The sequence below is a fragment of the Grammomys surdaster genome, unplaced genomic scaffold (assembly GCF_004785775.1).
Source record: "Grammomys surdaster isolate TR1022 unplaced genomic scaffold, NIH_TR_1.0 62, whole genome shotgun sequence".
Taxonomy (NCBI): Eukaryota; Metazoa; Chordata; class Mammalia; order Rodentia; family Muridae; genus Grammomys; species Grammomys surdaster.
This window is the reverse complement of record NW_021604564.1, coordinates 20783132-20809229: the sequence shown is the minus strand read 5'-3', so window position 1 is coordinate 20809229 and position 26098 is coordinate 20783132. Positions and strand designations below refer to the sequence as shown.

General features: G+C 44.2%; 1 protein-coding gene and 1 pseudogene across 2 annotated transcripts in view; both read left to right on the top strand.

Annotated features, from left to right (window-relative positions):
* The first annotated feature begins 4302 nt into the window (after positions 1–4302).
* LOC114616770 lies at positions 4303–9864 on the top strand (annotated as a pseudogene).
* The window catches only part of Trpc3 (transient receptor potential cation channel subfamily C member 3), a 65396-nt gene continuing 49023 nt past the window's right edge, over positions 9726–26098 (top strand). Inside the window, exon 1 of one of the 2 annotated variants that reach the window (XM_028764061.1) lies at positions 9726–10092. In XM_028764061.1, the coding sequence (XP_028619894.1) occupies positions 9914–10092 (179 nt within the window). In that variant the 5' untranslated portion in view covers positions 9726–9913. The remainder of the gene's footprint in view (positions 10093–26098) is intronic. The other variant, XM_028764069.1, reaches the window with a different exon arrangement.

Genomic DNA, 26098 nt, shown 5'->3' with positions numbered 1-26098 from the left:
TCATGCTTTTTAGCCCAGTAAGGTAATGATGTAATCACTTACCTGGCCATATAGAGACAGCAGTGCCACCAGAATTCTATTGTGGAGCAATTCAGGGCTAAGACCATGGTTGTGTTGTTTGGGGGTTATAAGAGAAATCTGTGAAACATGGAATGAATGCAGCACAAAGGGGCTGCATAGGTAATGAAAAGAGATTGCATGATTTTAAAGTGGAATTTCTGGTATTAGGAGAATGGGGCTTGAATAAGCTGAATGACGATTTCATAGGACTGAAAAGCCTGAGCCCATCTGTCTTCCCAGTCTCTCCTCCCAACAGGTGACTTACAGGGTCTGCCTCTGCCAGTTCCCTGTGTGTAAGTGACTGGAAGGTTCCCTCACCCTCAAGGAAGGACAAATATAACTTTGAGGAACGTATCTTTAAATAACTTTTGGGAGAAGGTCGGCAAGGATCGCAGGGATTAGGATAAAGTAGAGTTGTTTTTAACCTTTCCAAAAATAAAGGTTGGCAAGATTTGTTTTCCGAATGTTCACACTGAGTGAGGTCAAGAAATGAATGCGAGGGCTTTACCCACTTTTTCTTACATCTCCAAGCACAATAGCTTTAGCACGCCTGGCTTAGTGAACGGCTTTCCAGTTGGAATGCTTCAGATCATCAGTAAAACGCCATGATGCTCATCAGGTCTATCTTACTAGGGGGGAGCATTGATTCTTTTGAGCACTGGTTTCATATTTTCAAGAATGTATTACTATGTGGACTATATGTATGTGGACGAACCCCTGGGTGTGGAGAAATGGATTAATGATGGGCCTAACCGTGTGGGAAAGTTATGGCAAAGTCCTTTATGAACCTCATTTACTCTTGCACACTCCACTTTGTAGAGAGCAATGGTTTTTTTCGTTTTTTGTTTTGTTGGTTTTTTTTGCTATAAAATTCAATAATCCTCCAAAGCTATGAAGTGTCTGGATTCCCCATTGCTTGTAAGCTAATGAGGGAAACACTCACAATTTCTCAGATGGTGGCACATGGATCAAAGCTCCCAGGCCAGAGATGAAGGACAATTGTCACAGCAACAGCATCAGCAAGGATAGGTGAGGACTGGAAGAGCTCTGCACATAAAGCGGATAACCCTTTACTTCCTTTATCATACAGCCAGGATTTCTACCCCATAGAGAAAAAATGTAAACCCTTAGGCATTTATACATGAGTGTGTATCTGTGGAAGATGTCTTCCTTTTAACCACTAAGAATGGCCTGCACTAATGGGGCTACACAGGCCACTGAGAAGCATGATGCTTTTGTGGGATAAAGTCTGCCTGAGACACAACTCTGTGGGAGGATTCAAGTATCGTGACATCAGGGAAAGCGGTTACCAGAGATGGAGAGGAAGAGTAGAGGCACGCCCTGGAGAAGAGTTTGCCCCATTCTCAGACAGCACCTGTAGTTGGCACCGTGCTGCCTCCCCCTAGTCAGGGCAAGAGGGTCTCTCCCTGCGCCTCACTCCTGGAGCTCTTTTCTTCACATTCGTCAATCAAGTATCTGCCATTCCTGTGCTTGCTTGACAGCTTCTGACTCCCCGGGTCTCCTTGGCCTGCAAGGACTTGGAACCTAGTGTGGACAACAGAGAAGTGGACAGTAATCCGACATGGAAATGCACCGAGCTGTGGCTGGAGCTCAGGCAGAAAGCTCCTGCCTAGCACACACAATGGCCTCTCAGCTAAACTGAGCAGTTCCCAGCTAAACTGAGCAGAGAAACTGAGCCAGCACAAGTAAAAAAAAATGGGGAATTTTGATATTTGTTTTTTGAAACAACATCTTACTACACTCCTGGCTTACCTGGAACTTCCTATGTAGACCAAGCTGACTTCAAAGGTCTACCGACCTCAGCCTCCCAAATTCTCGGATAAAACACAGGTGCTTGTTTCCAACTTCTGGCTACTATAAATAAGGCTGCTATGAACATAGTGGAACATGTGTCCTTGCTATATGTTGGAGCATCTTTTGGGTATATGCCCAGGAGTGGTATAGCTGGGTCCTGAGGTAGAACTATTTCCAGTTTTCTGAGGAACCACCAGACTGCTTTCCAAAGTGATTGTACCAGCTTACAATCCCACCAGCAATGGAGGAGTGTTCCTCTTTCTCCACATCCTCGCCAGCATCTGCTGTCATCTGAGTTTTTGATCTTAGCCATTCTGACTGTTGTGAGGTGGAATCTCAAGGTTGTTTTGATTAGCATTTCCCTGATACCTAAGGATGTCGAACATTTCTTTAAGTGCTTCTCAGCCATTTGAGATTCTGCAGTTCAGAATTCTCTGTTTAGCTCTGTACCCCATTTTTTGATAGGATTATTTGGTTCTCTGGAGTCTAACTTCTTGAGTTCTTTGTATATTTTGGATGTTAGTCCTCTATCAGATGTAGAGTTGGTAAAGATCTTTTCCTAATCTGTGGACACCATTGCTGATGCCAAGAAGTACTTACCAACAGGAGCCTGGTACAGTTGTCCCCTGAGAGGCTCTGCCAGAGCCAGACCAATACAGATACAGATGTGGATGTACGCAGTCAAATGTTGGACTGAGCACTGTGACCCCAATGGAGAAGTTAGGGCAAGGACTGTAGGAGCTGAAGGAGTTTGCAACCCCATAGGAAGAACAACAATATCTGTCAACCAGACTCCCCAAAGCTCCCAGTGACTAAACCATCAACCAAAGAGAACACATGTGGGGCAGGACCCCTGGCTCCAGCTGCCTATGTAGCAGAGCATTATCTTATCAGGCATCACTGGGAGGGAAGCCCCTTGGTCCTGTGGAGGCTCAATAACCCAGGGTAGGGGAATGCTAGGGTGTTGAAGCAGGAGGGGGGTGGGGGAGCACCCTCATAGAGGCAGGGGAGGAGGAGGGGATAGAGGGCTTGTGGAAGGGAAACTGGGAAGGGGGATAACATTTAAAATGTAAATAAATAAAATAAACAATAAAAATGAAAAAAAAAACAGGTGCTACCACACACACACTGGTTTTTGTTGTTGTCTTTAAGCCAAACATGATAGCACGTACAAACAATCCACTGTTTAAGAAGCATCGGTAGGAGAGTCAGGTGTTCAGCATCCTCCTTGATTCCACAGTGAGTGTGAAGCCAGCCTGAACTACATGAGATACTGTTCTCAAATATAGCCCTAAAACAAACTACAGGGTTTAAACTTCCCAATGTAAGTCATGCCTTTAGAACCCAGACTTTGCAACTCTGTTGTTTGTCAGGTCACAATAGTGGGTGGAGAATAGCTAAAGTTTATATAGAGCCTACTGTGTGCCAGGCAGAATTGGAAGTACAGTCAGTATAATATTCTCACGGTGCCCACTGTGAGAACTACTCCTGGGCAGAGGCTTCCAGAGGTTCAGTAGTCCTTCAGTAGTGGACCCGCTGAGCCTTGAAACAGTGGAGATGGGATTGGACTCCAATCCCCTGGCCTATTCTATATGCTATTCTATAGTTTTCTCATACAGTTACTGAAAGAAGTTAGCCAAGTGTCCTGGAAGTATAACCATCATTCATAACTTACTTCTATAATAAAGTGAAGTTTAAGTTCCAGACTTCTGTCTCATGGAGAAATTTTTGAAAGACACTTTAAGTTTGTGACTGGCTAGCACCCGATTGACTCATAAGAACTCTAAGTATTAGTGACGTGCAGTTTACAAGTCACTGTAAATTCTGCATAAAAGACAGTCCAACATTAACTAGTATCTTAGTTAGGGTTTCTAGTACTACAATGAAGTACCATGACCAAAAAGCAGATAGGGAAGGAAGGGATTTATTTGGCTTATGTTCCTACATCACTGTTCACCACTGAAGGAAGTCAGGACAGGAACTCAAGTAGGGCAGGAACCTGAAGACAGGAGCTCATGCAGAGGCCATGGAGGAGCGCTGCTTACTGGCTTGCTCCTCATGGTTTACTCAGCCTGCTTTCATACAGAACCCAGGACCACCAGCCCAAAGACAGCACCACCCACAATGGGTTGGATCCTCCCACATCAATTACCAATCAAGAAAATGCCCTACAGGCTTTTGGACAGCCTGATCTTATGTAGGTATTTTCTTAATTGAGGTTCCATCCCCTCAGATGACTTTAACTTGTGTCAAGTTGACATAAAACTATCCAGTACAGTTAGTATATAGTAAGTTTCAAAGATTCTGTGTTAGGGGCTAATAGTTCTAATATATAGCATTTCCTAGTTTAATAGTTTGGCTTGCTTTAAAGACTAGTAATATGGAGGCCTGGAGAGTAGCGGGCTGGACTGTGCTGTGTTCATGCTGATGGGGGGTGGGGAAAGTTGGGGGGATCTCCCTGGGCTTCAGCCCAGTTGCTGTCCTTCTGTGACACTCCGAAGTGCACACAGTGATTAGGTGCTATGACCAGTGAAGAAGGAGCTGAGTGTGCAGCCCAGCCCGGGAGTGGTGCTGCCGATCTCGGCTTTGAGGCCTAACGGACAGCAGTTGCTATGGGCTGGGCGCGAGCTCCCTAGGCCCGTGGGGCTGCAGGCCTGCTGCTCATCCACAAGCAGATAAGATTCCTGACCAGACCGGGGCTGCAAGCTCTCACCTCATCGCCTGTTGGACACTCCTGAGGATGTTTCCAAAGGCTTCCTGAATGTGAAGAACCTACCTGAGGTGAACTGAGCTCTGCACCTGACCTCCATGCTCTGCTTGACCTCGGGCACCCTGAATGCCTTCCTGGATAGTCCTGGCCTCAACAAGACTGTGGTTACCGCCTCATCTCTGTGTGCCCTGCAGCCCTTCAAGGGCTGGGGGGCTGCAGGGAAGGCTGCCTGAGACACAGTGTACCAGGTCCTGGCTGTTGAAGAATCCAGTGTGAGGGTGCTGAGCTATGCCCAGAGTCAGTGGGTGGTACTGTCATTGCTGTCCCCATACATAGCTGTACCTTTCTGGGGGCTGGGCAAGAAGGGGAGACTTATCTATATTCTTAGTAAAGAATCCAAAGACTATATTGTCCCTCCCTCAAGTCTTGACTCTCCACTCTGAAAAAAAAAAAAGATACAGACTCCCAAGAAGTTGGAGCTGTCAAGGGCAGAGGTACTCAGCCTTAGGAATTGCCTGATTAACATGTGACATAAAACACCCATACACATAAAAATGAATTAAAATTAAAAATATAAAACAAAATACCCTTTAAAAAAAGTAATGGTGTCAGCTAACCACTGAACTGATCAAGGGGTTCCTAATGGAGGAGTTAGAGTGAAGACTGAAGGAGCTGAAAGGGTTTGTGGCCCCATGAGGAGAGCAACAATACCAACCAACCAGAGCTCCCAGGGTCTAAACCACCAGCACGTAGGGAAGGATCCGTGGCTCCAGCTGTATATGTAGGGGAGGATGGCCTTGTCAGATATAGGTGGGAGAGGAAGTCCTGGGTCCCATGAAGGCTGGAGTGTGGAGGAATTCGAAGGTGGGGAGGTGGGAGTTGGAGGGTAGGTAGGGGCACATCTGCAGAGAAGCAGGAGGAGGGGCAATGGGATGGGGGTTCCTGGTGGGGGATGGGGTAAGAAGACAACATCTGAAATGTAAACAAAATATCCAATAAAAAAAAGTAGTGATGTGAAGTTACTTAAAAGAAAAGAAAGAGGGAAGGAAAGAAAGAAAGAAAGAAAGAAAGAAAGAAAGAAAGAAAGAAAGAAAGGTAGGTCAATTAGTGAGATGTCTATTTTTATGAATGTAGAAAGACATATGTGTTTGAAACCTTATCCCTGACTGATCCCTGTTCCTTGGTGAAATTGCCAGATCTAACCTTCATGGTGTGGTACCACGAAGTAACCGTTAGAGCGTCTTTAGATGTGTTATAAACAACCATGCAAAGAAAGGGCTGAGTTGGGGAGAAGGAATGGAAGACTTCCACAGAGATTTAAAAATATATACGTTTTAACAAAGATAGAATTACCTCACATTCTCCCTTTCTTTCTTTCTTCCCTCCAAATCATTTGCCACCTCACTCTCCAATTGACTGACTCTGTTCCTTTGATTACTATTGTTACTTAAAATATATATTTACATTACACTATATATATACTTACAATATATTGTATATACTTACAACTTATATATGTGTAAATATATAAGCACTGCCTCCTGAGTCAATTTCCATAGTTTGTGTGTACATGGGTTCAGGGCTGACACTTCGTATCAATCAGTGAGGGAGCTCATCCTTGGGAGAGGCTAACTCTTTCTCTCCCAGCAGTCCTTGGTTGCCTGTATTTCTTTGTCCCCGTAGGACTGTGAAACTTGCCCACTTTCACACTGTAGCACAGATCTTAAGACAAGGATAGGGTGTTCTGCCATTGGAGTCCTTTCGACTTGGCAATTCTTTCACACGTTTCCTTAGTAAACCTGTTTGCTCGACTCATAAAGGGGTGCGGGGAGAAGTACAAAATGTTATTAGAAATCACACCTTAAACCTGGGAACCGTCATCTGCTACTGTTTTTTTTAATCACTACTTTATTTGAAATTACCATTAAAGTTATGTTTTACTTATTCCTCAGTGGCTAAGTCTCTATTTGAAACCTCTGCAGGTTTTGAATATTGATTTTTGGTTCCTCAAAGAAGTAACAGGTTTTGAATGTACCTCCAGCAAATACGTACTTTACAGAATCCCTGGGCAGCTAACAGCACTCACAATGCAGTGAGAAAACCCTCTTCTGCAGATAAAAGGAACAGGACAAAGCTGGCTTGTGCCAAGAAAGAACCTCATTTCCTCTTTTCTAGGAACTGTTTTCTTTGAGTTCTCCTCTCCTCTGAGTTTTCTTTAAGCTAAGGTCTCAGCCCTTTAGAATAAGAAGATGTCAGATTGACTGTGGGTGAAGCTCAGTTAGTCTATGCTTGCTTAGCATGCACCCAGCCATGGGGTTGGTTCCATTACCTCCTAATCCAGCTGTGGTGGCAGCCACCCACAATCACAGATCTCAGGAGGTTGAAGTAGGAGGGTCATAAAATCAATATCAATTAGGAGGCCAGACTGGGCTACATAGACCCTGTGTCAAAAACAGGATTGTTAGCCTTTGGTGGAATAGGTCCCTTGGCCCACAAGAGTCAGCATATATCGCAGGCTAAATTGTGTCTGTGTTCCAAACTCACATGCTCAAGCCCTAACCCCAGGATCTCAGAATATGAAGGTATTTAGAGATGTTTTTTCAAAGACAGAAAGAAGCTAAAATGTGGTGGCATTTATTTTGATCCCTAATCTAACATGAATGAAGTCTCAATAATAAGAAGAGAACAGTAGACAGGCCAGAGGGAAGGACATGTGAGAACACAGGGCAAAGACTTCCCTCACCCCACCACCTCCCCCACAAGCCAGGAAGAGAAGACACAGAAGATGATAACTCTGCTCACACTTAGAACTCACACTTCCAGCCCCTGGAATATGAGATGATACGTTTTGGTGAAGCCACTCCTTCTTTGAAATGTTGCTATGGAAAACCTTGTAAACAAATGCTGGAGACTCCTGCACCCCCAGAGCCTTAGAAAGCCAGGTCATGGATTTGATATGTAAATTTTAGGAACCTGAAAACATGTCAACGCATACAACATGTTCTGTCTTAATCCTGTGCACAATGGACTCAGTTAAATGACAAAGACAGAAGATGGGTTTTCAAATAGCAAACACAAGAAGGAATTCAAAGTTCAAACAGGAGATCAGCACATAAGAAGTTAACTTCAAGGGATCAGCTCTCATTCTCAGTAGACACTCAGATCTCCTGGATCTCTGGAGACTCCGGATGGACATCAGAGACTGTCGGACTAGAGGCCATCTCTCTCCAGCTCCTTAGGGGAGAATGGAAGATGGGTAAAAATAAGAGAGTTCAGTGTAGGCAAATGACAGAGAGATGGGAATGTAAAGTGACCTTGATGTTGGGTGGTACAGGAAAGGAGTTACATACAGACATGCCCATTATGCAGGGCAAGAAGAGAGGCTGAAGAATTAGGGTCAGGTCACAGAAGGCTTGCATGACAAAGTTGGATTTTTAAAATGAAAACAGGAGTCACCAGTGGTTGTTTGTGTGTTTTAATGGAGAAAGTCATCATCAGACTTGCTTTGAACAAAATCTCCATCTTAGGGAAGAGGTATGCTACCGAAGCCGGGAGGACCATGAGAGCCTGGCTAGAGGCAGAGCTACTGAAATGCACAGGGAAGTCTGCTTTGAAGTCTTTCAAAGATGGAATCAAAGGGGATCTGGTAACTCAGCTGTGGAAATTAACACGGTCATATGAAGTAACACATGAAGGGATTTGCAAACATTCCTATCTTCCTGAAGCGGAGGTCAAACTAAGTGCCATTGCTTTCTTAAACATACACTTGCTGACTAGCAACACATGCTTGCTGACTAGCAACGCAAGGCATCCACAGTACATTAGGTGCTTTTGCAGAGCTAAGCAAAAGGGATCCACAGTTCTGTACTTCTGTGTCTTGAGTTTGGAAAGAGTCGTTTGTCCATGAAGCACAAGAGCCGCTAAATAACATCAGAAGTGAGCAAACCTCACTTGTCTCATCGTAGCTTAGCTGGTCTTTCTGTGATTCTTCCAGGATGCACTGCAGAAGGCATCGGCCTGACTGAAGTAACAGAAAGTCTTGAATATTCTTTGTGTCTGAGGGAGCTTTCTCAGTACCTGCTTACCTGGGGGTAATTCACTCAGTCTATCTCGGCCATAGCATAGCACTCACATCTGTAAAAGGTATGCATGATGGTGAATAGAGGTACATAAGCCTGTGGCTCTGGGTTCCAGTATCAGCTTCCTGCATAAACAAATATGATTAAAATAACAAGATACCTAGGTTCTCTGGTACCTAAAATTCTCACTGATCATACTCTGTAGCTCTTCATCCCCAAAATTTGAGTGGTCTTGAATTTTAAAGTGCATTCCTTTAAGTTTTAAAAATAATTGCTGGGAGGGGAAAGTTCCATTCCTTGAACCCTCTTTAAAGCCTGCGGTGGTGGCACAAGCTAGGGAGGTAGAGATAAGCAGATCCTTGGCTTGCTGACCTACAAGCAAGCCTGGCCTAATCCAGAAGTCCAAGGTCCCAGTGAGAAATTCTGTCTCAAAAAACCAAGGTGGATGGCCCTAAGGAAGGATAGGGTACCAGAGTTTGACCTCTGGCCTCACACACCCCAGCATACTTATATGCACCTGCCGCTGGACCTGAAGGATTGCGGGTGAGGTGTAGACCAGCCTGTGCCAGATGCTGACTTCCATGCCATCCTGGGCCACAGAGTGAGACCTGTCTCAAAAAAAAAAAAAGAACAATTTTCTCCCTTGAGAATGCTTCTTGAAAAGTACAGAACTCGAGTTAGCATCCCACACGCTTAGAAATTGACCTGCTGTGAAGCACAGGGACCCAGGAAACGCACTTAAACCCCTGTGGATTCTGCTAAGCCTGACAACAGGGGACTAGCAATGCTTTGCTTTAGAAATCTGGATAGAACAGCGCGCATTAAAAAACAAAACAAAAAACCTAACAAGTCGAGGATTCCTTTCCCTTCCCTAGGACACTTGTGTCTGCAGATGCAAGAGGCTTCTGGGTCTCTGGTAAAAAGGAGGGTGGAGAGAAGTTTCTGCTGTTTCTCAGCTCCCCACCTGCTGGTCTGTCTGATTCCTGCGCAGCGCTGTCTGCGAGGGACTGGTCTCCCCTCCTCCCCTCCCTCCTCCCTCCCCCCTCCTCCCTCTCCTCGCAGGGAAACCGCGCCGTCTCGCCGCGATGCTGTCGGGCCGGCAGACCGCGCACAGCCGGCAACGCGGCCGCGGACCCCGAGCTCCGCTGCAGGTCGCGCGCTCGGCCCGGGTGTCCCCGGCGCCGCGGCCCGGGTGCTTGACCCGGGGTGGCCGGGCTGCTGACTGCGGGCGGCAAGGAGCTCGGCCGCTATGTCCACCAAGGTCAAGAAGTGCCGGGAGCCCGCGAGGGTGACCTTGCCCGCGCCAGAGGAGGAGGATGGCGAGGCCGAGGGAACCGAGGCGCAGCGCCGCCGCCGGGGCTGGAGGGGCGTCAACGGCGGGCTGGAGCCGCCCTGCCCGCGCGCGCCGCCGTCCCCGGGGCCCGACGCGTGAGTACCGGAGGGCGGCCGAGCGGGGCGGGTGGGACCGGGATCCGGACGGGCTAAGCGCGGCGCCGCTGCTCTTCCCAGGCGGATTCGGGCTCCGCACCGGGGTCCTGCTGAGCCGGGCCCAGCCGGGCTCATGTGCACGCACTGCCCACGGACCATCACCGACGGCGGGGCTCAGGGAAAGAGAGTGAGGCCACCCAGGCTAGGATCTCGGGACTCGAACCCGGAGCTGCCCGGAGGTCGTGGACCGTACTATGTGCACAGGACCCGTAGCTGCCCCGCGGCGGGTCCCCCTACGCCTCTCCAGCTCGCCGGGGTGGAGGACGGGGAGCGGGGCTTGGTGGGGCACTGTGAGGTGCGGAGCGCACTGAGTGGGGTGAAGGCTTCCCTGTTCGGTGTGCGTGCTCACACCCAAACCCGAGGGCAGCGGCTCTGACAGTAGTCACTCGCTTAGGGCCAACTAGGGCGATGGATCTCAGAAGGCTCAGGGCCGGTGACTCTTCCCCCTTTCCTCCAGTTCTGACTTTTTCCTTCTCCACGTCTCTGCTTGTTTCTTTTTTTTCCCTCTCTGCAAAAGTAGCAGTTAGCAACCAAAATGATTGAGAAAAGAACCTGTTCATTTGAACAATGCAGCGCCCGGCCAGCCTCCAGAGGCAAAGATGCAGTGGGTACTGCTCTTTTCCTCAGCGCTGCGCAGTGCGTGCGGGGAAAGAGTGTCTGAGAGCAAGAGATTCGGGCGTGGGGAGACCCGTGTGGGTCGTGGCTACTCGGCCAGAGGGCTGGTGGCTTTCCTGTCGGGGGGACAGGCTCTGCAGCGCCGCCTGCTGCCCGAAGTCTGTCCGCTGCCGGGTCCGTGGCTTGCGGAGGTTGGACCGGTGGAGAACTCGGGCAGGCCAGGCTGGACTTAACTGGCTGGTAGGGAACGTAAACAGCAATCATTGAGGAAGGGTCCTGATTTAAAATCAGCTACGCATCCTGAGGAAGTCAATGCCTGTGAATGGACGTGGAAATGGCCCAGGAAATGAGAGAAGGCTCATCCTTTGGGATCACGTCCCTGTCGGCTCCCTTCCACCCTCTAAAGTTTCAGAAGATTAACCACTTTATGTTTCCGTAAGACCCATAAACTGGGTTTTATGAACTTGTATAGTTTCTTGATTTTTATGAAATTCTTCTTTTATCTTAAATAACTGGTACATAGGGAACTTAATTATCCGTGGACGTAGGGCGGATTTGAAATTATGGCTTTCCTTTCTGAAGTTTGAAGTCGGTTACACAAAGCCCGGGAGGGGTTCTACCAGAGACTCATTACCTGACTGCTGAGATCACTCCTATCCCACATCTGCTGACTTTACACCATGCAACAAGTGTGTGTCCCTTATTAAGGTCGAGAGGACTAATCATTTCACGGATCACTCTCGGCCCATGTATTTGACACTTGGTGACATCAGAGGCTGGCTTGCTACCTGTAGCGGAGAGTAGTTCCTCCTATTGTGCTGAGTAGGGTAAAGCCACAATGTCTGCTTCACTGTTTTAATGTGAGCAGAACAGCCTTGGAGTCAGAGTGGCATAGCTAGCCGACAACTTAGCAGAGCCACCTCAGGGTCACATTCAGTGACCACAGTGGCACAGCTGAGCTTAATACTCGGTATAATCCTAAGTATAGGACGAACTTTCTTTCAAAGTCCTGTTGTTAATGTTGTAAGTTAGCGTACAAGTAATGCTTTTCCTCATAGCATCTTACCTTCTTTTTTATCCTTCCTTTCCTCTCCTACTACTCTCTCCTGTGCCGGCCCCCTCCTCTGCTTCTCCTCCCTCCCCTAGTTTCCCCCTCTGTACTGAATGCATCTCATTACTATCTTCCCCTCTTCCAAGAAGATTTATTTCTTCCTCTCCACTCCTAATCCCTCTTCTAGTTTAGTAACAGAATCACACTCATGAGTGTGCACACACACACACACACACATACACCACATAACATACACACACACACACACACACACACACACACACACACACTCTCTTGCTTATTTGTTTGGCCCATGTTCCAGCTTTCACTTGGGAATCTGAATAGGCTGATGAGGGAGGAATGCCCTCTGTTAAGCCACACATGAGATGTCTCCATCCTTTGATAGGACTCTTGACTCAACCATTGTCTCAAACAAAGCAGTTCTATCTCTATTGCTTGCAGACTAGGACCAAATAGCATCATCAGAGAGAACCTCATTCAGGAAGCTTTCAATTATTAAGTATATCATAATTATGGAAAGTTCTAGAACTGTGTTCTCATGAGTTCCAGCTCAAAGACAATTCTCAAGGAGACTTGTGCACAGAACAAGCATGATACAACAACCCACAAAGATGAGGGACAAAGCTTTCCTCTGGGAGGGAGAGAGAGTGACAAAGATGCTGGGGTGGACAATAATGCCATCAATCTGAAGAAAATGAGGATTACTCAAAACATAGCGTGAAAATGGAGATGTGGAGAGCCACATACAACAGGAGACAAGGTTGTTTTGCTTGTGAAGAAATTAAAGAAACCAACATCGGCTGGAGGGACTCTTAGGATGACACGACATGGGTAATTATTTCAAGCTCCGTCCCTCAAAGTACCAGGTATGTTTGAGGAACATGGCAGCTGAATCTGGTTGGAACATAGGGTGTGAGAAGGAAAGTGGTGGGGTTTGGAGGCATTTTTATTTTAAGCATCAATGTGAAAGATCTTATTGTCAAGATATGGAAGTAGGAAGCCTTTGGTTGTTTAAAAGTGGAAGCGATGTGATCAAAGTCACTCTGCATAGCGTGGCAGTTGACAGAATAGAAGGGACAAATTAGGAGGCGGCTGTGGCTGTCAGGGTTGGGCTTGAGGTAGAAGGAGACTGGGAGAGAGAACTTGCAAATGAAATCTACGGAGCTGGGTTTGTTTGGGATTTAGTGCACTTTGCATGAATAGTTTTTAGAAGAAGCTGCATTAGGGAGAGTCGGTGTATTCTAACCAGGACCACTGAGGCCGTTGTTGAGAGGAAAGGGGCTGTGAGAAGATACTGAGTTGTCAGGTGATTCTCATTAAGGTGTCCACCCAGAGACGGAAATGCCAGGCTGGAACTCGGGAGAAGGTGCGACCTTGCTGTCTGGTGGATTTGTTAAGTTGTATGCTGACATTAGATTCTCCAAAAGACCATTCAAGAGAAACAGAGGGGTCCTTGAGGGGAAAGTGTTTTGATGAAAAGAAGGGGAAAGCGGAGCGAGGGCAGGGTGGTGCTCTCTGGGCTGCCTAGAGAATTTCAGGAAAATGGAAAATTGACAGAATCGTGGCAAAATCTTGAGACAACAGACATTTGTGAGTCTACTGTAAAGGCAAGTCAATCCTGGTATATGTGAACGAATACTGGCAAAGGTATTGCAAGTCTCAGAATGCTTTGTTTAACAGAGGCAGTCTTCTAGAAAAAGAGAGCTCGCTCTGTGCCAAACGTTAGTTATAATGAAAACAACAGTTTCTGTTTATGTATACTCTGCTTGAATCACAGCTCCATAGAACAGGGTTTGTCACTGTCATTGACAAATGAGGAAATCCGCACACACAGCAATATAATTTCCAAAAGTTACTAAGCAAGGCACAGTCAGCTGTTGAAGCTCGGCTGTTTGAAAGGGTGGTCTGAGGACACAGTGTTTCATATCCCAAGCTGTCTAACTGGATGTAGGTTTCTGGGGTTGGTTTGGATATGGGATAAGGACTCATCATATGGATGAGTTTAGATATCAGATTGTAAGTAATACCTCCTTTCCACCCCTAGAGGAGAACTAAGTTCTCAACTGACTGTTGAATCTCTCTAGACTGGCAGGAAAAATTGACTGATTTTACAAAGGAAAAGGCAGGTTTCCTTGCAAGGAAAATTCCTTGTTTAATTTTCAAGTAAAGCACAGAGTGGCATAAAACTTGAGATCCTTAGTAATTTGACACTTTTCATTATATCATCAGATTCTTGCCCCAGGGGCACAATTTCATCGTGTGAGACAGAGTTGTCATTTTGTTAGTTTGTTTCAAATTATTTTTTTAATACAGTGTCAAAGTAACACACAAACATAGCTTTGGATATTAGAACACTAAATGCTTTTATGAGCGCTAGGCCCCACCTGTCCCATCAGACCTCATCTCCTCCTGTGCACTCTGTTTCAGCTTCGTCATGCGATAACACTTTGATACACATATCATTGAGGGACCATCAGAAGTCTTGAGAATTTTTGCTCACATTTTCCTCTGACTCTCCCCTCATCTCCCACACCGTGATTTGTTACAATTTCTGGCCAACATCTGAAGATCTTCATTATTTAACCATGTGACCATATTACTTATAGCTAACAAATAGTCTAATAACACTACATTTCTTTTACAATTATGTAGTTTTCTTGAAATAACTATTTGTCAGATTTGGGTTTTGGTTCTTTAGCTAAGTCTTCTACAGTCTCCAACTGAGAATGTTTTCCTGAAGCTATCCCTTCTGATTTCTTGGACTTTGCATGCTGCCTTCAAGGTTTTCTTTCCTTAGGAAGCTTTTAGAATGGTCCCTTTATCTGTTCTCTTCTGGGGCTGAGTATTGGGGGAGGGGAGCTGTTTTCACTCCTGAACAGAATACTTGGTGACACCCTTGACCTGGAGTTGTTATCCCTTTGGGATATTTTCTTGCACTACTTCCTGAAATGATTCATTTGTCCTTGCCATGTTTCTTCATCACTCTTTTCAATCTTCCTTCTCTAATTCTTTTGAGAATTCCTATGATTTTAACTTAGATCTCTGAGTCTGATCAAGTTTTTCTATCTCTTCTGCCTTTCCATACTTATCTTTTACATGAGAAATCCCAGGTATAGGATCTGGGGAATAAATTAAGGGTCCCGTGCATGCTAAGGACATGCATCTGCATCAGGCTTCATCCCCAAGGCCTAACTAGCCGCTTTAAATCAATCAATCAACCAGTCAATCAGTCAGTCAAACAATCACCTTTATCTCTAAGGCCTCTTTTTTTAGGCATGTTCCTCTTTTTCTTTTTTTCTTTTTCCTTTTTTCTTTTTTTATTTTTTGACACGTTCCTTTTTTGTAGCATATTTTTTCTTATTTGGAGGTGTATTTTTTAAAAATTATATTTCTTAGGGTCAGGGGTGGGGGTACTAGAAAATTATAAAACTCCTGTTACTGTTGTAGAAGTGGGCCAAAATTCCTAATGGCTGGTGCCTGCTCTGGAATACCCACGTCTAGTTGTCTGTTTCTGTGTCTCCAGAGAGGCCATATTCCCTCTTTTATAGAAGAGAGGAAGGCTTGTCATTTGATTGTGTTGGGGTTCAGGGTCTGGGGGAGCACTTCTACATGCTTCTTATCTAGACTTCAGCAAGTCACTAGTTTTAAGACAGCCTGATTTTTAGTTTCCTTAACTTCCAGACCTTCTCTGCCAGTGGACATGGTGGACCAACCTGCTCCCTGGCATGCTCTGTCTGGACACCTGCTTTTCGTCTAAGTAATGAGCCACTCTCTGACCTCTCTCCTTACCACCTTCATATATCTTGTCTTGGGCTACAAATGTCTCTTGTTTTTTTAATGGGTTTTGCATTACTATTTTTTATTCTCCTGACCACAAAGGAACTTTGGGATAAAGGGGGATAAGAAAGTGTTTTATTCCTTTACTTGAAACTAAACATCTCCGTGGTTGTGTTTTGTTTATTTGCATTCTGATGGTATCATTTAAAACAGAACTGAGACTGAAGAAGAAAGACTGTTTATAGTTCTGACTGATGATTTAAGCAAACAGGTAAATAATCATTTTCACAGTGATATAGGACCCCCAAGTCCTCACCCCTACAACCTCAGAACTGCACAACACAGAGTATTCTGAAGAGGAGTCTCATGTTTGAGATGGAAGCCTTGCCCCTTGCCTTCTTTCACAAACTAAGAAACCGAAGCTACAACTAGATATGTAAGTCACATCAGTCCCAGGTCATCTGAAATAGGTCCCCAGAGCTTGCTGTTTGTGCTATGGCCTCCTTTAGTTAACAGATTTATCTCCTTCTCAAAGACATTTTAAAATAAATTTACTCCAGGGAAGTACAATATAGGAAACTATTAATTAGTATTAACTCGTTTATGAGATCCAATTAAGTCATCATCACAGCTCAGCTGCTGATGGCAGATTGACTTAAGAGCGCTTGTGAGGTAATAGGAGGACCACAGCCAGGGCAAAGGAAAGAAGAGGGCCTCTCCAAACGAAAGTGACCCTGCCAAGAGTTACTGCCAGCCCTTACCTGGGTACCACAGCAGTGGTGGGTCCCAGTCCGACTCTGCCCATCCTTTGAGGATGGGGATGTAGGGATTTTCATTCCTGTGATGGGACATCAAGGATTTCATTCTCTCCTCTTGTCATTAAAGTTGTTCTTAGCCATTAAGCTTTCCCATAAACCATAACCGTGGTTTAGAATTAGACAATAAAACATTATGGGAAATGTGTTGGGGGAAGAAAACTGTTGTCAGAACTCCTGCACCCTTGGCAGGAAGAAGCCCTAACCATCCTGGCTCTGCAGGGAGCATATTCACCTTGCATGGGAGTGAGGTCCACACAAGCATCTGAGGAGAAGGCTCTGGCTTCTCATCCAATCTCATATTGCATTTAACATATGACGGTATTACTGGAGTCCAACCAGTGTCTGTGCAGGGTGAACTCCAGGAAGTCTAGCCTTTCACAGAGTGGCTGAGGGGTGGACGGGGGGTGGCTAACTTCGCACTTGTACAGAAGGAAAGCAACAACGACATTAGGAGAATAATTAGGCCTCTCATAGCACTCTGCCTTTAATTTAGCATCTAGGTCAGGGATGTTTAACCACAGTTATCTAGTTAGAAATTCTCCTCTTAAGAGCTTGACATAGTGACTTATACCTGTAATTTCAGCTTTCAGGAGGTTGAGGCAGGAGAATCACTATGAGTTTGAAGCTGGGGTATATTGAAAATACCATGTCTCAAAAATAAAACCAACCAATCAACCAACAAACAAGATATCTGGACAATCCTCTCCTACCCTCTGCATTCTAAGGGATACTTGATACTAGAGGGATTTTAATGATTTTTAAATGCCCACAGATGTGCATACTGTTAAGACCTTGACCTCAGTGTTTTTTTTTTAACTCCAATTTTGCATCTCTAGATTGTATTTCATAAAATAAAGATGGTGGTCTGAATTCTCTGATGAAGCGCAGGCTGATGAGATAGACTGGAACAGATCTCTGAAAATACCAGGCTTCAGGTTTTGGACATGGACATTCATGAGAGAAAGCCAGGCTTCTCTGCTTCTCATAAGAGGCTACGCATGCAGAATTATTTGGTGACAATTAATGTTTAAGTAGCCAAATATGAGATTCTATTTAGTCAGTAGATTTTTGTCCTTTGAGCTCATTTTGTCTCTGTCCCTACTCCATTTATACTGAATTCACAAGAATTTTTCCTTTATTATCTTGAGTCTATCTCAAATGCTATCCTGAAAATAAATTTATTTTATAAGGAAGTTAAATTACTAATTAATCATGAGAAATTCTTAATCTTATGATCTATCCCCTATTTGCACTCAGATTTTCCTAGTAAGACATACTTTATGTAAGATCAAAATCAAAAGGCATCTAACCTGCAAATACTTCTGGGCTGGGTTGTATCTAAGGACCAAATATAATTAAGAAGAAATCTAAAATTGAAAAGTTGGTTGAGAAAGTTGATGTTTATATGACTTTAATGACCGATTATTAGTTTTCATTAATGCATTCATTATATCTTTTTTATTGAAAACTTACCATTACCTGTACATGCCATCATATGTGACTAAGGGCATTCTTTGATCTAAGGAAAAAGTCTCTGTTCCTTGAGTCCTCAGACGTAGCACCCATTTTTTTCAGCAGATACTCTCCATGGTATGTGACAGCCAGGCATACGGGTAAAGAGGCAGTCTGTGCTACGAGGTAAGTTACTGACTCCTTGAGACAGGCGTGAAAATGGACAGACACGCGGTATTACAAAAGTTGGCTTAATGGCCTTAGGCACAGATGCATTCTCGGAAACAAATATGTACATTCTAGAATGTGTTGCCTGATGCTTTCATGAGCATACATATTTGAGAAATATCCCCAAGAACCAGCGGGAGATGGCTGGAACATCCCATTCTGCTCCCTGGGGGTTTGGAGGGAACAGAAGACTGCTCAGTTTCTTTTTGCTTTGTCTAGTTTTAGCTGCTAAGAATCTGGATGAACAGCATCATGCTTTTAGAAGATGAAGGGGAAGCGAAGGCAGGAGACTTGAGCCTCCCTCTCCACTATCCAATACGTTCTTGTCTCTTACAGTTAGCATACACCTAACAGGTTTGTTATGCATTACTAATTCTGAATGTAGACCAGGTATGCACCTTTAATCCCGGGGCTTGGGAGTTAAAGGCAGGTGGCTCTATGTTATTTCAAAGCCAGGCAGGTCTATTCAGTGAGCTCTAGACCAGCCAAGGTTACACAGTAAGACCATGTCAAAAAATAATCTGATGTAATTCAGACTAGCAGAGACTTGAGGACCCACCACTGTAGAGACCCAACTATCTTTCGGGCCTGGTAAGTGTAGAAATCGCTACATCTTAATTTTGTGGCACAGGAAATTTTTTTATAACATTTATGTATTTGGGGGAAGGGACTATGGAGTCGAGAAAACGACTCACCAGAGCCGGTTCTCTTCCTTCACTGCATGGGTCCAGAGACTCAAAACTTGTTAACTTGTCAGCAAGCACCTTTACCTGCTAAGCCATCTCTTCAGCACTACATGGGAATCTCTGTAGATGAAAACTACGCCCTTTTCTTTGTTGCATGAAGAATCTTCTATCGCTGGTCTGTTTGATACGGTGTTGATGGGCTGTGATGTATGGTGTGTGTAGGTGCTTGTAGACTCACATGTAGTGGTATTGATACACTTAGGTGTGGCTCTTCTCCCTCCATGATCACATCTATGAAGAGACACAAGTTTGGTGTAACACTGTTGAGCTCTTTCTTTTCTTCTACGTATATGTAGGCATGCTGGAAAAAGAAAATATGTTAGATATTCCAGCAGTGGCTAAATTGATTGACAGGTACTGCTTGCTAGGCGGACTATAGGTCATCTGTTTCTTGACCTTTCATTGCTGATGTGTAGTTCCTTTGTCAGAGCCTGAAGCTTCCCACACCACTGCCTCTAGTACCACAGATAGCCTAGTGGCTGCTTCATGATGCATTTTTGTGTTGATTGTTGAATAATGTCTAGTGTTGAATATTGACTGGACCATTCTAGGCCTTTAGAGATGGCATAAGAAGTTGAAAATAAGTGTTGAACACACTATCTCTATCAAACATGTGGGCACACATGCCACGCAAGAGAATGATCCAAGAGACAGAAATAAAGGAAGAAAACAAAGTCATCTCAGTTTATGAAGTTTTCCATATTATAGAGGTTCAGTCTTCGGTAGTCAAGAATAATTGTAGAAGGAGTCAAAGACGTCACATCTCAGAATGAACAGAATCTTGCTGATCACAGAGGCTCTACCCTCTATCTTAAGATATAAAGTCAGCTGGACCGTAGCAGGGAAAAAGATCTAAATTGATAAATGACAGAGTGAAGATGTTTAGGGATGGAAGCAACAACAGGAGAAACATTCCAGAAGCTAGTATAGTAGAGTCAAGAAATGACTCCACAGCTTAGATGAGCAGGGCTTTTCCTTGTGTCTTCAACCAGCTGAATACAAGAGAGAAAATAACCCAATATCCAATATGTGGTGTAAATTAGTTTTAAAGTTGTTTTGGTTTGGTTTTGTTGCTTACTAAACAGATATTTATTTGGCAAGTGAATTAAGCAATCAATAAATTAAGCAATTAAGTTAATTAAGCAATTAAGCAGTTACATGAGCTGACAGGGAGAGATCTGCTCTATATCACACAGGAATTTGGCCAACTAGGGCAGTGTCTTTCTGTATTCTGAGCCAGAGCATAAGTGCTTTTACTTCCCGAGTTTACCTCCAGTCTCTGGAGAGGTTCAAACCTGCATGGCCCTTCTGTGTCTCATCTATGAGCAAGCGTGGAAGATGCTGGAAATCTGGCCTCATTTAGCTGTTTGATGCTATAGTGAAAACGTTCTTTGGATGATATTCAATACTCCCAGGAAGTCATCTCTTCCTCTGCTCTCGTGTAGACACCAGGGGTGGACTTTTCTGTCTCTGGGGACCCCCTCCAGATTCCCTTAGATAGATGAAAACTATGACCTCCACTTTGTTAAATGAAGCATCTTCTCTTTCTGGTTTGGCTGTTATTGTGGCGGTGGGCTTTGATGTCCAATGCCAAGAAGCTGATGTGAGTGTTGATATCCTTTGACTCTTTCTGCTCTCTGTTCAGTACTCACTTGGATGTTTCTTAGCAGTGGAAGTCCTTAGTCTTGGCTGATTTGCTTTGTAAGGAAAAAGTGCTCCCTCACTGTTGGAATCTAGCTGATGTCCCTGGTGTCTGCAGCATTCTTTGTCTCAGCAGGAGCGGTCCTGCCCTCTTGGCACACCATCCTGACTTTGATGTAGGCTCCCTGGTTCTAGTCTTACAGTGCATACCACATGGGAGTCAGGAGAAAGCGCCCACTGTGCATCGTCCTCGATATGGAATCTGGGAGGAGCCCCCCACCCATTCTGACCCTCCTGAATCCACATGTCACTTGTGATTCCCGTCAGTCCCTTTGTCTTCACTGCTGTGGCAGTGGGAGAACTGTCCATATGGCGAGATCATTCTGTGGTGACAGTCCTGCAGAATGCATAGATAGGGAACTGAGAAGGTCCAGCCAAGAACACCTACTCTTTCCCCCAAATTCTTCTCATAAATCCTACTTTTTCTTGTAAAGCCCAGAATGTTCCCTTGATCTTTTTCTGTGTGGCATACTCACTGTCCTGTAGGCAGGAAAGGCAATCACTCAACAGCGGCAAAAACCCTGCATTCGGAAACACAAAATAAAAAAAAAGTATCTTAACATGTCTTTAGAAAATAGCCTTGGTAGTATAGGAGGAAGAGGGGTTGTATGTTAACAGGATGGAGAAGGAGAGATTTGAAAGCAAGATTAGCTAGGCTGGGCACAGGTAGCTGTGAACATTCCTGAAGGTGAGTTAAAGGAATATTAACTCAGAGGGGGGCTGTGAAAATGTGGCTTGATAGAGCAGTTGTCTGCAAATGATGCCATTCTGGGAGTGACTATGGGTGTAAAGAGGATTGGGGGTCCCAGGAAACACCAAAGAAAATAGAGTTCACTGGCTCCCAAACCTGCACTTGGCTGGATATGTGACCTTGAGGATTTTTTTAGGTTAATTTTCATATTTATGAGGCAGAGAAAACAAGTTTGCTTCATAACACTGTTGGGGAGAATTAAGTCTGATGGTATCTTGAAAACCCAGCATGTGTCTCAGATGCTCAGTAAGGCTGACCTTCTTTGCCTCCCCTTCACTTGCAAAGCACTGAGAAAACCCAGTGGTGATTTGATAAAGTCCTGGGGGCTGGCACAGCCAAGGATGGAGAGACAGATTGAGCATGAGGACATTCCTGAAGGGAGGTGTCAGGGCTTTTTGGCTGGCAAGATCAAATCTTGGCTATCGATGACTTTGAGTTTCCCAGCCTAACTGGTACTTTGAGATATGCATTAGGAATGCTGGTTTGATTTGGGTATTCCAGAGTAACAAGATGGATAGTTATACTGGGAACCTTAGGTCACATGGGAAGACAAGTTCCATTGCAGACACTTAGCAAGCGTCTCTTCTCCTCAGGCACTGAGATGTGCTCCTCCACAGATAATGATCAGTAAGAAACGATCTCACTACTCGGGAATGTGTGCAGTAGTGGCACTAAAGAGGTGTTTGTTAATATACTGCTTTCAAATTTAAATAACTTTAATAGTCTTTAAAATACACGGAGCATAAGAAGACAAAGTTCATGCATAAAGAAGCTCCTCGATACAGAGGAGTCACTTGGCCTTAGCACTTGAATCCTCATAAGAGGCCTAATGGATGCTATAACAAACAATATCTTCAGCTGCTTAATTCAGTTACCCGTTTAAAAGCTTCCCTTCTTGATAAAGCAAAAGCATGTCATTAAATGGTCAAAGGTAAAGATGCTTTGTAGGCTGCTCTGGCAGAAACCTTATGGTGATTCAATTTTAAATAGTAACAACAATAAAAAACTAAATGAATGTCAGGTTTTATGTTCCTTAGCCTTTGCCACTCAAACACATCATTTCAACGTTACTTTTGTCAGGGCCAGTGTAACAAGTGCTGCAAAGCCCAACAACCCAGGGTCATTGATACAGAGTAGTTCTGCTGGTTTATGGTGCAGGCTCCCATATTTTAGCCTACACAGAAGTTGCCAGTGGTGTTCATTTAAAATGCATATTGCGAGGTTCCACCCAAGGGAGGTGTACAATCAGCTCCACTGGAGTAAGATTGGAAATCTGCATTTTAGCACACACTTCAGGTAGATCTCAGTCACAGTTGTGGAAACGCTATTAGAGAGGTCAGATGACTCCATGGAAAGTTCTGACAGCTAGGGAGTTTGCTTGTATTTTTGCCTCTGAGTGGAGCAGAGCAGAAGGTTCCCAATGGCTGTATAAAAATAGTTTCCAGAAGAAATTTTCATCCTCTTAAATGTTTGTACAAATACAAAGATCCTAAGAAGCATTAACAAATGCTTTAAACAAATGCAAAGTGTCTTATTCAATTCTGGCTGTCCCAATAAGATCTTATAGACTTCAACAGACATCTGTTTTTGACTGTTGTAGAGCCTGGAATTCTGAGGTCAGGTTGGTGACATGGTCAGGTTCTGGTGGGGACTCTTCCTGGCTTACAAATAGATAGCTGCTTTCCCCACATGACCTCCCATGGTCCCAGAGGCAAAATTGAGAGGGAGAGAGTTTAGTCTGTAGTAGTGAAAGTCTCTGGTTGTCCACTGCAGTGCTAGTGAAGGAGCCTAAACACAGCCTACAGATCAGTTAGCACTGCTGTGTGTTTTTGTGAGAATGGAGTTTCTTCAGAGTGTCTCTGAGCGCTGGCTGCGTACAACTGTTGGATGAGTGTCAGAAGAGAGGGAAAAAACTAAAAATATATTTAGTTAACATTCTCAGAGTTTGGCATCTTCCTTCCTTATTTCAAAAGCTGGAAGTAAGAGGTCAAGGGCATCCGACACTAGAGACCTTCTTACCCACTGGGACTGACTTCTCCGCCCATTTCTGCTCTGTAGGAAAAGTTAGAGACTGCTTCTACTGTGAGTCACGTGACATAAGTAGCACTCATCTCTTTTTTCTCAAGTGACAATGTAAGGTAAATAGTTTGCTTTGAGTTTGTTTGTATTGGGAGATCAAGCCTCACAGTTAGGTCACTAGTATGCCAGCCACTATCCTATTGCTGTGAAGAGACACCATGACCAAGGGCAGCTCTTATAAAAGAGAGTTTAACTGGGGGCTTGCTTTCAGACAGTTAACCCATGACCATCATGGTGGGGAACACGGCTGTTTAGAAGCAGGCATAGCTGCAACAGTAACAGAGAGCTTAGCATCTTCATCCATAGGCAGCAATTGGGTGGGTGAGGGGTTTTGAAACCTCAAAGACAAGTCCTCAGGAACACACCTCCTCCAACAAGGCCACACATATTCTAGCAAGGTTTACCTCCAAATCCTTCCCAAACAGTTCCGCTAACCATGCATTCAAACATTTGATCCTATGGGGGCATTCTCATTCAAACCACCACAGTACTGAAATCAAACAGCTTAGCTCCAGTATATACTGTGGAGGTAAAGGTTCTGGGAAAATAAATATTAATAAAAACTTTGAAATACTAAGATATGCAACGTCTAACACAAGGACTCTAGGTGATAAAAATTGTACAGTAAATGAAATTCTTGACAGGTGAGTAGATTTTAGCTGCTCTTATCAAACAACAGAGCGGCAGTAAACTGGACAACTTCGTGATGGTATGTGTGTCCTTGAGTATCACATCCTACAACTTACATTACAACGATTAAAGCACTAACCAGGCATGGTGTTCATGCTTGTAATTCCAGTACTTGGGAGACCAAGGCAGGCAGATAACCATGGATTCAGGGCCAACCTGGACTACATAGTGAGTTCTAGAACAGCTGAGGCTGTTCTAGATTGAGAAAGGTTGTTCACGATTGAGAGAGACAGAGATGTTTTTTTAAAAGAGGCAAAACCTAAAAAAAAACCCTAAGAAATACCAAGAGAAAGTTCATGAAATAGTAATTTCCTATTATTCTCAAATCTGTCTCTTTTGTTAAATACCGTAGGGTTCTTTATTACTAGTTTCTTCACAGGCAAGTCATTAAATTAAAAATCTTGTTCACTAATATGTGATACTTCAGTGATAATTCATTCCCCAAATGTAACTCGTGTAAGTTGGAGTTCTGTAGACATACTCTGGTTATGTATTCTGCTAGCCTTAGACAGTATCGACAAATGATCAATGGCAGAAACAAGGTCTTTTAAGCAACATGGAAATTTGAGCTGTTCAAAGCCTAGTTTATAACTCAGCAGTAAGTTAACAGACCCAATGAAATGAATACCATTAGTATCAATAAATCATCCTCAGTAATGTAAGATTTTCCTAGAGTCCTTATTATAGAGTTTGACATTCTCTACTGTATTTTTTCAGTGAATGAGTGCTGCTTTCTGCTTTGTAGCCATCTGAAAACCATCTACCAGCCTTGAGTCCCTCCCTTGTCTCCTCTAACACCCTACACACCACAGACCAAAGATACCTGTTTCTTAAAGTAGTTGTCAATAGCAGGGTTAAAACACACAAATATTTATGAATTCTAAACTATGCATACAACTCTCCCAACTGTCATGAGGACAGCAGTGTGAGGCAGAGGTCCCCTCCCTCTTCTTCAGCCCCATGCCGAGCTTCAGAGAAACTGCAGCTGAGAATTCCTTGTCTTTTTTTTTTTTTTTTCCAAGTACAGTCCTTGACCTTCCACACCAGCTAGGCAGTTGAAGTGGGATGTCCCAGAAGTGTGACCTGTGCTGAGGTACATTAACACCTTTACTCTGATTTTCTTCTCCACTGGATCCAGGTCTGCTTGCAGGGACTGCCTGCTCTCAGTTGGGAAGCTGCCCAGGGCTCCTGTGTTGCCCTCTGGGTCTGGAGCCTACAGAGCTGAGAAGAGCTGGCTGCTAGCACCCCCACTTCCTCTGCTGGGGAAGCTCCCTCATTTAGCCAGGCCCCCAGGGAAGCTGGTGTCCTCTCTAGTGAATTTTCATATCCTGACTCTGTGAATACATTTTCAGTGCAGGGGATGCTTCTGAAACAGATATAAAGCAACCGCCTTCCCAGCCATTCACTTTTAAGTTTGGTTTATTTGCTTCAAAAGTAATGTGGAAAAAAGCTTAGCTGGTCCCTTTTGATACAGCTCATGCTCAAAAAAAAAAAAAAGTTCTACAGATTTTTTAAAAAATAAAGTTATTGAGCATTTGAATCAGAAAAAACAAACAAACAAACTCGGAACTGGGTAAAGTTAAAGATACAGATTTGTGTAATATTTGTACAACATTTGGCCATTAAAATATATAAATCATTGAGCTGTTCCAGATAACCGCAATGTTTGAATTATATAATTTACTTTGCAATGTTTTTCAAAGACTCTGAATATTTGCAAAAGCCTTTATATATATATATATATATATACTCATACAATGCCTGGAACTTTTCACTTTACTTACTATTTTTTGAGGACTGGGGGTTGAAACCAGGACCACATGCGTGCTAGCCAACACTTGACAGCTCCTTTGTATCTACAGACTTTGTTTTAGTTTTTGTTTTGAGGCAAAGTTGCCCTTGAATTTCAAAGTCCTCCTGCTTTAGGATTCCCCAGTACCCTAAGCCACCAAGCCTGACATTATTTATTATTTTAAAGGTTTTGGTGTGTGTGTGTGTGTGTGTGTGTGTGTGTGTG